Source organism: Calidris pugnax, unplaced genomic scaffold (genome assembly GCF_001431845.1).
Source record: "Calidris pugnax isolate Ruff unplaced genomic scaffold, ASM143184v1 scaffold18, whole genome shotgun sequence".
Taxonomy (NCBI): Eukaryota; Metazoa; Chordata; class Aves; order Charadriiformes; family Scolopacidae; genus Calidris; species Calidris pugnax.
In genome coordinates this window covers 10,888,006-10,902,142 of record NW_015090812.1, presented here as the reverse complement: position 1 = coordinate 10,902,142, position 14,137 = coordinate 10,888,006, and the positions used below count along the sequence as shown (strand labels likewise).

The 14,137-nt window shown below is 46.5% G+C and overlaps 3 protein-coding genes across 3 annotated transcripts in view; 1 reads left to right on the top strand and 2 right to left on the bottom strand.

Annotated features, from left to right (window-relative positions):
- Positions 1 to 1,070: 1,070 nt before the first annotated feature.
- On the bottom strand, positions 1,071 to 9,956 carry PIF1 (PIF1 5'-to-3' DNA helicase). The gene is made up of 12 exons (XM_014939482.1): positions 9,477 to 9,956; positions 9,297 to 9,402; positions 9,092 to 9,217; positions 8,844 to 8,997; positions 8,171 to 8,285; positions 7,991 to 8,097; positions 7,458 to 7,597; positions 6,663 to 6,769; positions 5,745 to 5,832; positions 5,122 to 5,267; positions 3,343 to 3,534; positions 1,071 to 3,021 (listed from the first exon to the last, which is right to left on the bottom strand). The coding sequence occupies exons 1-12, from the start codon at positions 9,954 to 9,956 to the stop codon at positions 2,965 to 2,967; spliced, it is 1,818 nt and encodes a 605-aa protein (XP_014794968.1). The 3' UTR covers positions 1,071 to 2,964.
- A 193-nt stretch (positions 9,957 to 10,149) lies between these two features.
- On the top strand, positions 10,150 to 13,362 carry FAM183A (family with sequence similarity 183 member A). Its single transcript, XM_014939484.1, has 4 exons — positions 10,150 to 10,282; positions 11,128 to 11,187; positions 12,083 to 12,186; positions 13,230 to 13,362. Exons 1-4 carry the CDS (start codon positions 10,150 to 10,152, stop codon positions 13,293 to 13,295), a joined length of 363 nt encoding a protein of 120 aa, XP_014794970.1. The 3' UTR covers positions 13,296 to 13,362.
- The window catches only part of EBNA1BP2 (EBNA1 binding protein 2), a 6,247-nt gene continuing 4,571 nt past the window's right edge, over positions 12,462 to 14,137 (bottom strand). The window contains exon 9 of the mRNA XM_014939483.1: positions 12,462 to 14,043. Coding sequence (XP_014794969.1) covers positions 13,993 to 14,043 — 51 coding nt within the window. The 3' untranslated portion in view covers positions 12,462 to 13,992. The remainder of the gene's footprint in view (positions 14,044 to 14,137) is intronic.

Sequence of the window (14,137 nt, the reverse complement as noted above, 5' to 3'; positions counted from 1 at the left end):
AGCCCCACCACGGGCCACAGCTGAAGCTGATGGTGCCTCTGTGGTAACAGACATAAGAAGAAAACTGCACAGCTGTGAGGACTCAGAGAAAAAGTGTGAGCACTGAGCCCTGTGAGGACCCAGGTCAGAGATGGAGGAGTGGGTCTGGGTGCCCCAGCAGAGACTCACCTGCAGCCCTCGGAGAGACCGTGGTGGAGCAGATATTTTCCTGAAGCTCAGGGGGCTGCATAAGCTGAGAATAGCAGGTATCCTTGGCTTTGTCACAAGCCATGTGAGTTGTCCTGGAAAAAACCCAACCTGCTAAGACCACCTTGTCTCAGCAAGCAAAAGCAACAGCATCAACAGACATTTTTAAACTGTCTTGTGGTGGCCTCATGTAAGAAGTTGCTTACTCTTCAGATTCTTTTTTTGTTTTACTTACTAGCAAGGAGAGGAGCAGCAGCTCTGCTCTTCCAGTACAGTCACTGCAATAAGTAACTTAAAATGACAGCCCCTGTGTTGGTGGACTGGACTCTACCTACAGGCTAATTAAAATCCCTCTGCAAGCAAAAGTGACATTTTAGAAGAAAATATTTTTATTGTATTATAAGATTTCTTTACCTTATATGATGTAAGCATTATTCTGTTAAAAAGGCCTCATTGCAATCCTGACTGCAGGGGAGCCATGACAGAGCCTGGCAGCTCAGATTTGTCCTGTTTCTTTTAGGTTTTAAGTAGCATTAAATAGCAATCTTCAGCCTCAGCTCCCACCCCTACATCTGCTTTAGCTCGAAATGAGCGAGAACATCCAAAATTTACACAGACAGACCCCTTTTGGACTCAGGACAGCTGCCAAGCCTTCAGGAGCCACTGCTATTATTCTGTTCCCACTGCTCCACCTCTGAGAAGGCAACCACAGTATTTCATGTACATTTAATACCAAAATGAAATATTTATTACTCTTTCCAGCTTTAAGTTCTGTTCAGCGTTTTATCTCAAACCTCAAATTGGCACAAAAAAAAAAAACCCAAACATACAACTGGAAAGATTTCAGTCCCTAAACCCATGAAAGCTGAAGTGGGTTACTTCACAAGATGACAATTAGAAGTTTATTTGTATTGTAGATAGTCAACCGTCTTACACTCTAAATCATCTCATCATTCGGTGGTACAGAAACTTTTAAAGAGATGTTAAAGGATTTGAATCTGCATTATCTCATAACCCTTACCCAATCTGTCAATAAATCAATGTATTGTTCATAACTGGAAGTGCCTGGCGTATTCTTCTGAACTGGCTACACCAACAGGAAGACTCATTTTAAAGTCCCTGAGCATTTCAGGGCATGAGGGGACAAACAACTTAAGACAAGCTCACAGAATTAAGGGGAGTTGCTTAAAATATATATTTACACACACAAACAGAATTAGAGTTTGAAAAACCAGAGGTAGTATCAGGAACATCCTGCAGTACAAGGGGAAATGTCTCACCTGCCACAGACTCCAGCCCCGGCTTCAGGTAATTCCATCTATTCCCCACCAGACTTCTTTGAAAAAGTAATATGCTGATACATTAAGAACCCCTTCTTAGAGTAAGCAACTCTAAATCCCACATGTCTGTCCTCTCCTATTGCTTCCTCTGAAACTCTACCCTCCAAGCTCAGAAAAAAAAAAAACCAAACCCCACATAAAAATACATTTTGAATTCCTACCAGAAGTCTGCTTTCTGTTATGTTAACCACTGGCTAGTCAGCATCCTTCCCTGGCTTTAAGGCGAACAGCTTCCAAGAAGTGGCCTTCAACTCATTCAAATTGCAGAGGCTTTGTTACAGAAATACTACCCTGCAAGTGACGAATTCCAGTTGGATGTTGATATTTCACATTATTCCCACATGTTAAACATTTAAAAACACACAAGTCACTTAAGCTTTAAGCAATGTGCTAAAATACAAAGACCAAAGTTTTTCCTTTATTAAGGCTTCAAAGAGACAGTATTAGTTCTGCTCACTTCTGCTTTTGCTGAAACAGGTGATTCACATGTCCTTGGCCATTAATCCCTATAGAATATTCAGCTTCCACCTCATTAGTCATATGTGTTCTTTCCAGCATAGACCCCTCCCATTTAACTGAGCCTCATGTGTTTAAACAAGAGGGGCTTCCATCAGCACCCATCTCCTCTCCCTCCCTTCTTGCTGACGGGGTAATGGATCTTCACAATTCTTGTAGGTCCATATATATAAGAAGTAGGACTTGTTCCTATTTTTAACAATGCCCGCTCATTTCAGAAGGTTAAAAAAAAAAAACCCACAGTAAAATCACATCTTATTGTATGCAACAGACTAATAAAAAGGCTATGTATCAGCATAAAAGCCAAAGTATAACTCCTAGTTCTGCTTGTGGATGAAGTTATGCAAAGCCTCCTGGTGTTAAACATCTGGAAGGCAAGAACAACCCAGCATGCTATAAAGTGATAGCCTGGCTCCTGGCAGCTCCTTGCTTGCAGAATGAAGCATATATTCCAGATAAGTAGCGCTGCTTTCCCCTGTGTCAGCAGCTCCTGTGAACAGGTCCAATCCATCCAGGCAAAGAGGACACACACCTTCCATTTCTCAACCATGGTATACTTGAAGAACAGCACTCACGTTTCAGTCTACATATGTGGAGAATAAAATTAAACCAGATGGACAGGATAGAACTGTAGGAAAGTCCTTCAGGCATGTCCTTGTCCAGTCTTTTTTTTTTTTTTAATAGAGTTGCGTCTGTGACACAGAAGTACTCAAGACTGTAGGTCCAAAGAAGGGTTACAGAAGCCTTCCAAATTTCTGAGGCATGAAAGAGGGAGGCTTCTATGCATACAGAGTCAGTTGAACAAAGGAAACATTAAAAAAATAAATTCCTTTGACTTGATTAGTGTTATCAAATATACTCAGTAGCAAGATTGCTGCAACTCAGTTTGTGCTGATGCCTCTCAGAGGCCAAAAGAGCACTCTCAGCTGCATTTCCAGTTCTCCTTCTCATCAGCATCTGAATACGTGTGTAGGGAATCCTAGGAGGGGGAAAAATAAAAATAAATCTAAAGATTTGTGTGCCCACTTCCCCTTCAGTTCTTACTGCAAGAGGAGGATCAAAGAACCCAAATGCTCCCTTTCACCCCCAGGGCCAGGTAGTGTTATACCATCCAAACACTACAGTGTTTTTCCACCAAGAGCTGCCCCAGCACATTCCCTCTTTGCAGTTTCATCTCTATTGCCACTAGAAGTTTTAATTTGAATGATCTTGCTTGGGAGGAAAAAGCAGCATCTTGGCACGAGGAACCCTCATCCTGGCTGCACAAGGCAGTCTTTACTACCACAGGATTTTCCTCTACCTGGGCTAGAAGTTGATGACGTCTCAGCTGTCTGTAGAACTGCAACACAGAAGGATCAGCTCTCACCACTTTTGGGTCAAAATCCAGAACACGGAGACCTGCAAGGCTACGAGCTCGGGAGAGGGCTACGTAAGCCTGCCCACTTTCAAAGACACGAGACAAGGAGATTTCCACACAGTCTAAGGACATGCCCTGTCAAAAACAGAGAAGCTGGTTACAAAAACAAGAACACCGTGCTGTATCAACCCTGACCTGACCTGTGAGTCTGTCAAAGCATACACCCTCACTGTACAGGCCTGATTTGAAAAAAAAAAAAAAGTAACTGATTAGAAGATGAAGGAAAAAAAAAAGGAAAGAAAAGGACAGTTTTGCACTGTCAAGCAGTTGCTGGCAGGCAGTAGGGTCCACTAACTCTCATGAGCCTCTTGTGTGAAACTCCACCAATCCCATATACCAAACAGAGCAGGGAAAGAAATCCTGCAGTTTTCACTCCTAGCAATTAACTGGAGGAGCAGCCAGGCTCAAGCAGTCCTCAGGCCGACCATCTGAGACAGAATTTGGGTTAGGCCTTGGCAGCCCTGTCTGCACCGAGAGATGTCCCAGGAGGCGGCGGAATTTACAACATGGACTGGTTTAAATAGTGGCATTGACTCCTGTACCTTCCTCAGGTAGACTAATGACAATGACTATCAGGGAAACACTACCCTGATCATCCCACAGAGTAAATAATGACACTTGTAGTCCCACACCAGATAGGGAGTTTGCAATACCCTGATCATCCCACAGAGTAAATAATGATACTTTGTAGTCCCACACCAGATAGGGAGTCTGCAGCACCCTAATGGAAACCCCAGGGTCAAAGATGGGCTAGTAATACTGCTGTAGACCAGCATCACAAACAGGTGCTGCCTTCTCTGCAGCTAAAGGCACGCATGCCCTAGAGCTCCCCCACAACACAGGCCTCAGTTTTGCTTCCTATTTTACCAGCAATGCAAGCTCACTCAGAAAATAAGGCTTATGGTGGTGTCAAAGCATATGAACACGTACAAGTGTACAAGAACACCCACCTGACTCTTGTGAATGGAAATTGCCCATGCCAATTTTAAAGGCAACTGTTGACGACTCAGATGAACTCCTGATGGTCCTTTGAAGACCCATTTCTCCATTTTAATGACCTGTGTGACCCCACAGAGAAATCTAACCTTAGGTAGTCCTGTAGGAGTGGGAGCAGAAGAAAAACATGGATTCATTCCTGACACTCATGAGCCAGGAAGCTAGTAGCCTAAGAACACTGTTTTTCCCCCTCAGGCCGACCATCTGAGACAGAATTTGGGTTAGGCCTTGGCAGCCCTGTCTGCACCGAGAGATGTCCCAGGAGGCGGCGGAATTTACAACATGGACTGGTTTAAATAGTGGCATTGACTCCTGTACCTTCCTCAGGTAGACTAATGACAATGACTATCAGGGAAACACTACCCTGATCATCCCACAGAGTAAATAATGACACTTGTAGTCCCACACCAGATAGGGAGTTTGCAACACCCTAATGGAAACCCCAGGGTCAAAGATGGGCTAGTAATACTGCTGTAGACCAGCATCACAAACAGGAGATAGGTGCTGCCTTCTCTGCAGCTAAAGGCATGCATGCCCTAGAGCTCCCCCACAACACAGGCCTCAGTTTTGCTTCCTATTTTACCAGCAATGCAAGCTCACTCAGAAAATAAGGCTTATGGTGGTGTCAAAGCATATGAACACGTACAAGTGTACAAGAACACCCACCTGACTCTTGTGAATGGAAATTGCCCATGCCAATTTTAAAGGCAGCTGTTGACGACTCAGATGAACTCCTGATGGTCCTTTGAAGACCCATTTCTCCATTTTAATGACCTGTGTGACCCCACAGAGAAATCTAACCTTAGGTAGTCCTGTAGGAGTGGGAGCAGAAGAGAAACATGGATTCATTCCTGACACTCGTGAGCCAGGAAGCTAGTAGTCTAAGGACACTGTTTTTCCCTGTCCTTCCCCATGTCAGTCTTTCATAAATAAAAATAAATAAATAAAATCCCACACCAAAAAACCTAAATCCTCACACACAGTAAAAAAGATGTCCTGAAATAACATTTGGTACCTACTTCAGCAGGAGACTTAAAGTTAAATAATTTATCAGTTGAGATGCAGAGAAAAAACACACCTTGCAGGTAGCAGAACATTATCCTGAGAAAAACAAAAAACCTCCCCAAAACAACACGACCTGCTTCAATATAACAGGCAGGAAATGCCTCCTCCCTGCTTTTCATCAAATTATTCTTAGCAGACAAAATTAACAAGTCATCAACAGTCAATGATAAATTCTTTTGGGTTTTTTCCTCTTCCCTCAATAAAAGGTCACGAAGCTTACTTACCTTTCTCCTCACTTTCAAATCCTACAACAACTCCTCGTGCCCCATTCACCAGCCCTTGAGACACATCCAAATTCTTAGCTAGCATCACCTACAGAGGAAGAGAAAAATCCCTTAGTTTCACACTGTCTTTACAGCCTGTTCAGCCACCTGCAGCTCAGCTTCGAGCCAGGAAGCACAAACACTGCAAGCTTGAGTGGCCACAGCCACATCATCCTAGTGCAGAATACAGGACTGTCTCTGATTTGATTGAAACTGTTTCACAGCCTTTTCTTCCTAGGATTCCCAGCTACATTATTCTGCAGCCCTGAACACTTCACTAGAGTTGCTTCTGTCCACAGCTGTGAGCTCAGATCCAGGGAACAGATTCCCATTGCCCAAACATCAACAAGGCTAGACATATATAAATTCTGGGAACACCCAGGGAACAACTTCCCAGGGGAAACAGTGCTGCTTCTGAGCACAGTCCTGCATCCTTTTCCAATCTGATAGCCCCAGCCCACAGCAAAGACTCCAGTCCTGCAAATTTGGCAATCTGTGCCGTACTCTTACAGGTCAGGAAGGTTGCTATACCTGGAGTTGAGACTGCAGGCAAGGACTGCCCATGCTTTCTGCAACCTGGAAGCTTCTAAACCTGACTGGAAATGTGTATTAAAGTCATAGTGGTCACCACTGTCCACAAGACATGGTCCTGTTCTCAAATCAAATCAATTCTCTGTTTGGTAAGATTCCAAGCGGAAAGGATACAAAGACTGGGCTAGAGTCTTCTGTTGGCCTGGCATAGCCATTCTGTACAGAACCTGCATCCTGTGCATTCAACTAGCCTATACATTTATCATTTATCTGCTATTCCTTTTTTCTTTTTTTTTTAAATGCCATTCGATCCCCTGGTCTTTCACAAACGTATGTACACACACTCACCTGAGCTCCAAGCTTTAGCTCAACTCTACCACCCACAGGACACTGAGCATCAATTAACTTCACCAGCATTGGGTCACTGTCCAGAGCCTCAAAAGTGTGCATTTCTCCTGTTAAGGAAAGAAAGATGTTGACAGATTGCAACCATTGAAAATATTCCACACAGCACTGCAGGAGGCTCAGCATTTATTTCTAGCAGCAATTCCTTTTTTAATATCTATCCCACTCTGCTGATAGGACATTTTCACACAAAACTTGTTACGTCTAACAGCAGAAAGCTCGCTTTTGCCTCTCTTCCCAACATACTTTCCAGAGCATGAGATGGCTCAAGAACCAAAGGCCAGCAGTAAATAGGAACTGAACAGTCACCATTTTGAGCATGTGAGCAGTTTAACTTGCTGCCAACACGAGATCTCCAAAGAGGAGCTCTAAAGAAGAATCCTAGGGCCAGACAGGGAGGCAGAAATTAACTAGCCCTCAGTTCAGATCATGGCTGGATAGAGCACAGCCTGAGGTGCTATAGAAAGAAGCAGCAGGGGAACAGAGGCTATAATGATGCACCCCATCCCACAGCAAACAATGACCTCACTGTGTATTATAACACCAAGAAGTAACTGTGGATTTCTAAGCAAAAAGCTGTGAAGCTTGTTTCCCCAGGCAGCTCGACTCCAATGCACACATCTTGGACTGCTGCAGCTGTGCATGACAAAACAGCAGTTCCTCCTGACACTGCTGTGTCCCCTTTGCATCCAGTCAGAGCTCAGCCCCAATGCCAGCAGCCTCCTTCAATGAATTCACCTGACAGCTGTTGCAAGCGGCGCTCATTAGTTATTTCTACATCATCTTTGTGGGTGCAGAGCCGTGTAGCCAGGATCCCATCACGCTCAGACCTGTTAGTAGCGGTCTGCATCAGCAGCCTGGTAACCTCTTCTGTGCACCTGGTAACCAGGAAAAAGGGATTATTGTTGAAAGCAATTGGGAGCAGCAGGTCTTGAGCAGCAGGAACCTCCACACGGCTAGATCAGGCTGTGCAAGTCCCAAGCCTCTAGAGAGAAGGGCAGAGGAAGATAACTACACAAAGTTGGAGAGCTGTTCAAGTCCCAGCCCTGGGATTCATTGCATTCCTGAACAGAAATTGCAAAGAGGGACCCTAGAAAGGATCCTTCCTTATCAGAGCAGCTTATATAAAACCTGCTTACATTAACTACAGAATTTATAGCTGTTGTCCTCAGCCACACATTCCTGATAGAGCACAGGGAAGAAGTGACAAACTGTTCTTTGCTCCATCAGTAGGGAGCAGGGATTACAAAGAGAGACAAGTTTCACCTCACCTGCCCAAACGGACTGCACTCAGGAGTGATACAAAGGTCTTGTCAGTCTGTCTCCGCACTTCAGTCAGCTCCATGTTTATGTGAATGCACTTCCTCCAGCTTTTTGCCTGGCAAATCATTCTCTTGTTAAGAAAGAGGCAGACTCAAAATACAAAGAGGAGTCTAGGGATAGGTTTGTACCTGGAAGCAGAACTTGGTTTCTTCATTAGCCTTACAGACTGGGGGAAGCTGCAAGAAGTCCCCACAGATGATTAGTTGAATTCCTCCAAAAGGCTCATCCCGTTTTCTGACTGCCCTGAAAGGGAGGGAAGAGAGGAAAAGCTCTGAATGCCCTCCAGGAACAGACCAGTCAGGTCTCAGAAGTTACCTAGTCTGTCAGTAACTTCAGACATACACCACCTGTAGTAAAAAATTATTATCCTCAGCTGTGTCAGAAGAGCTCAAATAATTAGGCAATGCTCTTACAAGATGCCCATTTTTCTTTACCTGCCCACCCCAAGTGTCGTTACCAGCTTCTTCGGTAGCTGCTGTACCACAACTGCTTCCCTCTACAAGAGAGCACTGCTGGGCACAGCACAGACAGACAGCTGTGTTCCAGACTCAGCTCTGCAGCCAACACTTGGCTCTGGAGATGGAAACAGCGACCTGAACAGCCACAGCAGACAAGCAGGGACATGATCAAAATCTATCTCAGGAGAAAGATCTGCCCAGATGCTGACTATGAATTCATGCTTCCTTCCAGTCCTGTGCCAGGGAATGCCTTGCATCCATGCATATAACCAGAGGAGGGAACCAGTCTGGAGATTTAGGGAAACTGACGACTGTTAGTTGTTTGACCTGAGCAATTGCTTACCTCGCCACTGCCTCCAGCCTGTCAAAGAACTTGCCGTCCACCATTGAGATCTCATCGATAATTAAGTGCTGGCAGGCCAGCCAGTGCTGGCGCACCCCAGGCCTCTCCGCCAGCTGAATGCACTGCTCCAGCGGCGCCTTCCCAGAGCCGATCCCTGGCAGGGGAGAAGCAAGCAAAGCTCTGGGAAGCTCCTGACTCTGGGATGGGAGGGAGAGCTCCCAGCCTGTGGCTGCCAGGCAGACCATTACCTGCAAAGGCGTGGAGCGTGGTGCCACCGATGTGGCACGCAGCCACCCCCGTGCTGGCTGTAGCGTAGGTGCTCTTCGGAGGGAGGGACCCCACGATCTTCTTCAGCAGGAACGACTTCCCGGTCCCTTGGAGGAGGGGGAGAAGCAGCAGGTGAGCAGCGAGGCCCGAGGGCTTCCCGCGGTGACAGCCGCCCGGCCCCCTCACCTGCGCAGCCGGTGAAGAAGATGCTCTTCCCGCTCCTCACAGCGCCCAGCACCGCCTCCTGCTCCGCCGAGAGCCTCGCCGGGGGCCGCCTCTCCGCGCGGGGCACCTGCGGGACGGGCGGCAGCGTCTTGTGAGACCGGGACCGGTAACCGGGGTCGCCCCCCTCACCCCGGGGCTCACCTCCGCCGGGCGCTGCCCCTGCTCCTCGCCGCCGCGGAGGCGGGCGGTGCCGCGCAGCACGTCTCGCTCCTGCAGCGGGCTGATGAGGGTGAAGGCCGGCGGCGGCCGGTGCAGCAGGCGGGGGACGCGCGGTGCGCCCCGCGGCCCGGCGACCACCTTGAGCCGCAGGAGGCGGAGGAAGCGGCGCAGCGCGTCCGGGGGGCAGTCGGAGAGCAGGACCTGGGCGCCACCCGGCCCCACCTGCACCGCCGCCCGCCCGTCGCCGGCGAACCGCGTGAAGAGCCGTACGGTGTCACCGGCCAGCGGGAAGCTCCGCACCACCCCCCCACTGCCGCCGCCGACCACCCGCAGCACCGGCTGCCGCAGCTCGTTGCGGCCCAGCAGCACCAGCGCTCCCCGCATCACGCGGCGCCGCGGGGCCTCTCCCCCCGGCAGCGGCTCCTCCACGGCCACCGTGCAGCGCAGCTCCGCGGCCTCCATCCTCTCTGCCTCCGCACCGGCCGTTCAAACCCGCCGCGTGCGCCCGCCGCCAATCAGCACCGGGGGCTTTAACTCGGCGGCCAATAGGAGACGGGAAGAACGGAAGCGCACCCGCCGGGCCCAATCAGCAGCCTCATAGGTGACCACGTGAGGCGTTGCCTGGCAACAGGACGCCGCGTCGCCCGGAGAGCCCATGGCCGCCCGCAGCGGGAAGAAGGAGCTGCCGGACCCGGTGCAGCAGAACCAGCTCCTGTGCGAGCGGGTGCGGAAGGAGCTGCAGTGCCAGAAGCTGTACACGCAGTACAGCGTGAACCCGCTCCACCGCGGTGAGGCGGCCCTGCGGGCGCAGAGAGCTGGGGCTGGAAGCCCCAAGGGCAAGGCGCGGGGCAGGGGGCAGGCTGCCTGAGGCGGGGACCCGAGGAGGCCCCGGAGCATTCAGCTGCACGTCAGGGACAGGCAGCTGCACCCAAGAACATCAGCAGCAGCCAGTGAGAGGGGTAGAGATAGAAGGAGCAAGTGGTGGGCTTTTCTTTTGCCTAAGGAACCAGTCTGCACACTCAGAGAGCAGAGACATAACCAATTTGCCCAATTAGGTGGTGCCTTAGTAAAGGTGTAGAAGTGAGGCAACTATTTAGGATCTGGGATCCATAGATCCTGAGGAACAGAGCTAACGTGGGGTAGAGAGCCTCTCAACACTACAGCCTGATTCTTCAGCCCCTGGGCTGACTTGTACCTGCCAATTCAGAGTCATAGAACATCACAACCTGTGCGAGCACACACAGGTGATGTGAATAGAATCACTCAGGCCTACCATTTACAATTAAACAAAATTAAACAAAAACAAACCAAAGGAAAAGAATTTCCTGACACTTGCCACTCTGCAGGCCACTACTTGGATGGGGTGGAACTTTGTTGTGATAAATGTGGGCAGCATCCAGCAACAGAGCCTTTAGCATGCTTAAGGCCCTTCCCTTTCTAGAAGTTGCTATTAGTCAGTACTCTAACGCGTTTTCTTCTGTTGACATGCTGCTCTTCCTTTACAACTTCAGTGAAGCAGCTGGGCCCAGCCTGGGGAATAACCAAAAGGAACACTTGCAATGATGGATATTCTACACCTGGCTGCAATGATAAATTCATACTAAAGTAATCCACCTGCACCATTTCTTTCCAGTTCACGCGATCACCAGGAAGCCTATGTCTTGGCATGAAAATACAGAAGAGGTGGCAGATGGTAAGACATCTCTGAACATCTTGTGATAATTACATAAGAAAATGACTAACAAATAAGATTTTTAAATTCCAGTTAGTTTAAAAAATGACATACATGGAAGCACCCCTGTGACAACAGAAGAAAGTTAAATTCATTCATTTTTGTTAAATATAAGGCAGGTTTTTTCCACTTTAAGGCCCCTTCCCATTACTTTTCAGTATGGGTACAAGCTTGCATTCATGCAATTATGCTTTTATTTTTGTTTTTATTCATCACACTATAAAATTCTGCTTAAGAAGCTACACCTCTTTCATGGGAAAATAAAAAAAAAAAATCTAGAAACATGTTTTATACATACATGTTGTGCATCATTGCAGATTCTACCTAACCCCTGCATACAGTAAAGTGCTGAAATAGCTGCTCAGTCTTGCTTTAGAGCTCTAATAACAGGAACCCTTATAGCAACCGCTCACATTCCTAACATGCCAATTTTGTCTGAAAACCTTAATGGTTGGTTAAGGTTGGCCTGCTCTAGTCAAGGATTAGGGGGGAAAAGAAAACTGAAAAAGGAAAAGGCAGCATGTCTCAGGCAACTGAGAAAGATGAGAGCTAATGTGGAGTGCTGGTTGGTACTAGGGGTGGTATAGGAAAAGGAAGATGCTGCAATACAGTAGACAAGAATGACAGAATTAACAGGACAGTATAGGCGGGCAAATCTTGAAACTTTATCAGGATACATTGGAATAGAAATGTCATCCTGCATTGATCATGCACATAAGCACAGAGGTTGCCTCCAACCTTCACTTTCCTGCCATTGCTTGGACAGTATTAGGATGTCCCATTCTAACATGCATCTACAGGTGATTTCTTTAAATGTACTTTCTTTCATTTGTATTTGTGTCTCTTAAACCAACAGAGAAGTTTCTGAATCTTTTCCACCATGCAGCACTGGAGCCAACAAAGAAGTATTCAGAGCCACAAACTGAGAGCCAGGAAATTGGCTGGAACACAACACCTTTGGTGAGTAGGGTGCTTAAGGACTCAGCTCTTTGCAGGATTCAGAAAGGCTCAGCCCATCACACTGAAAGATGTTCATGCAAGAAAATAATTTGTGACAAATGTGGAAAACAGGAATGACTAGGAATGAGCAGAACTGCTCATTGACAACAAGTTTTTAAAGTGTATGCCTAAGACAACTCTTCACATTGGCACAGGCTGGTGAACACAGAAATAGCAGACTTCCCCTGAGAAACCTGCATGCAAAATAGCTACAATGACAGTCGACCCCGAGCATATTGCCAAATACCACACATGTATTCACGGCTGTTTATTAAAGCATTCAGCCATGAGAAATGGCGTAGTGAGCAATGTGAAGTGACATACTTAAGTACTGTGAAAAGAAGTGTGCTGCTGTACAGTATCTTTCAAACAAATTGCAAGCAGAACCATAAAATTAATAATTAGCTAAGTAAACCCGAGGCAGAATACACCAGTGAGGATTCATTTGGGAAAGCATGAATAAACAGGAGGAAAAGAAATGTTATTAACAAGCTGAGACATCAATCACATCTCACAAACAAATAGCTGTGACAATGACTGACTTCACAGAATAATGTTTCGAGAAAGGCAAATGAGGGCCTGATTAAATTTGGCATGTTACAAAGAAAACTAAGATAAATAAGAAAATATGATCGTCTTCTGCAACTTTTCCTATTACACTTCACGACAAGGCTAGAGACAGACAGCCCAGCAGGGCTTTACACTGTTAGATACTGCTGGCAGGATTAGGCTGGCAGGAAAAAGGTAACTAAATTTGCATGTAGGGAAGTGAGTTAAATTTTTGAAGTCAGGACTTATGATGCTGTTTCATATGTCAAGTTTTCCTTTTTCTCCAGGTTCTACTGTAATGAAGCAGCAAACATTCTCAAACAAGAGGTACCCTACTCATTTGTCATTTGGACATTTCTCAATAGCAAGAGCACCATGCATCACTCTTCTCAGGAGAGACTACTACTACTAATTCTAGTAAAAGCACATGACTGTTCATCATTTTTCTTTCACAGATTCAGATCGACCGTAGTGATCGCAGATTCTACTTCCCACGCCAGAAAACTGAGATCACTAAATAAACAGCTGCCATGGAGCATGGGGAGGAGCAGTTGGAGAACCTGCAGTAGTAGAGTGGCAAAGCCACACAACTTAAATAAAAGTAGTTAATGACACATAATATGTTGGGCTTTGCTTGTTGTTAGGTGAGTCTGGTAGATTTCTGGCAAGGGAAGATGGCAAGAAAAGGGAAGAGATAACCTCAGTCTGTCCAGATTTGCAGCCTGACAATAGTTATAGAAATAAACCCATTTCTAAGATTGCTGCATTTGTCTCACTGCTGTTTCCAAATCCATTTACAGAAATAGTCTAAAAAACACTAACATCTTGACAGGCTTCAGATTTCTTATTCTGACACCAGCAACGTGACCCAGAACTCAAGTTCACCATGGTACATGTCACCAGTAGCTGTGGAAAAAGCTGTCAGAATGAAGGGAACAAAGCGTAGGCTTCAGCCACCATTCGTAACACAAGCAAACATGAATTAGACACAGTTCTGTGCAAACCATTTAATGTGTTCACACACCAAAGGTTTAAGTAGAAAACAACCCTTCAACAAAACAGATGACAAGAAATTAGTCATAAGGCACTAGTTTCCACTGACTTCTTTTCTTGCCGCTTGGAAGCATCCAGCTTGCTCCAGTTAGCTGCTGGATGACAGCAACAGCGTATCTTGCAACACACAGACACACAGGAACCCCACTGGGGAACACAGTTCTCTTATCGTGCTCGGTTCTTCATTTTCTGCCTTGCTCTCTTTCCAGGTCTCTTCTGAAAAAAAAAAAAAAAAAAAAAAAAAAAAAAAAAAAAAAAATTACTAGAATTGTCAGTTTGAAAGAATTAGTCCAGATGCAGAATGAGGAAA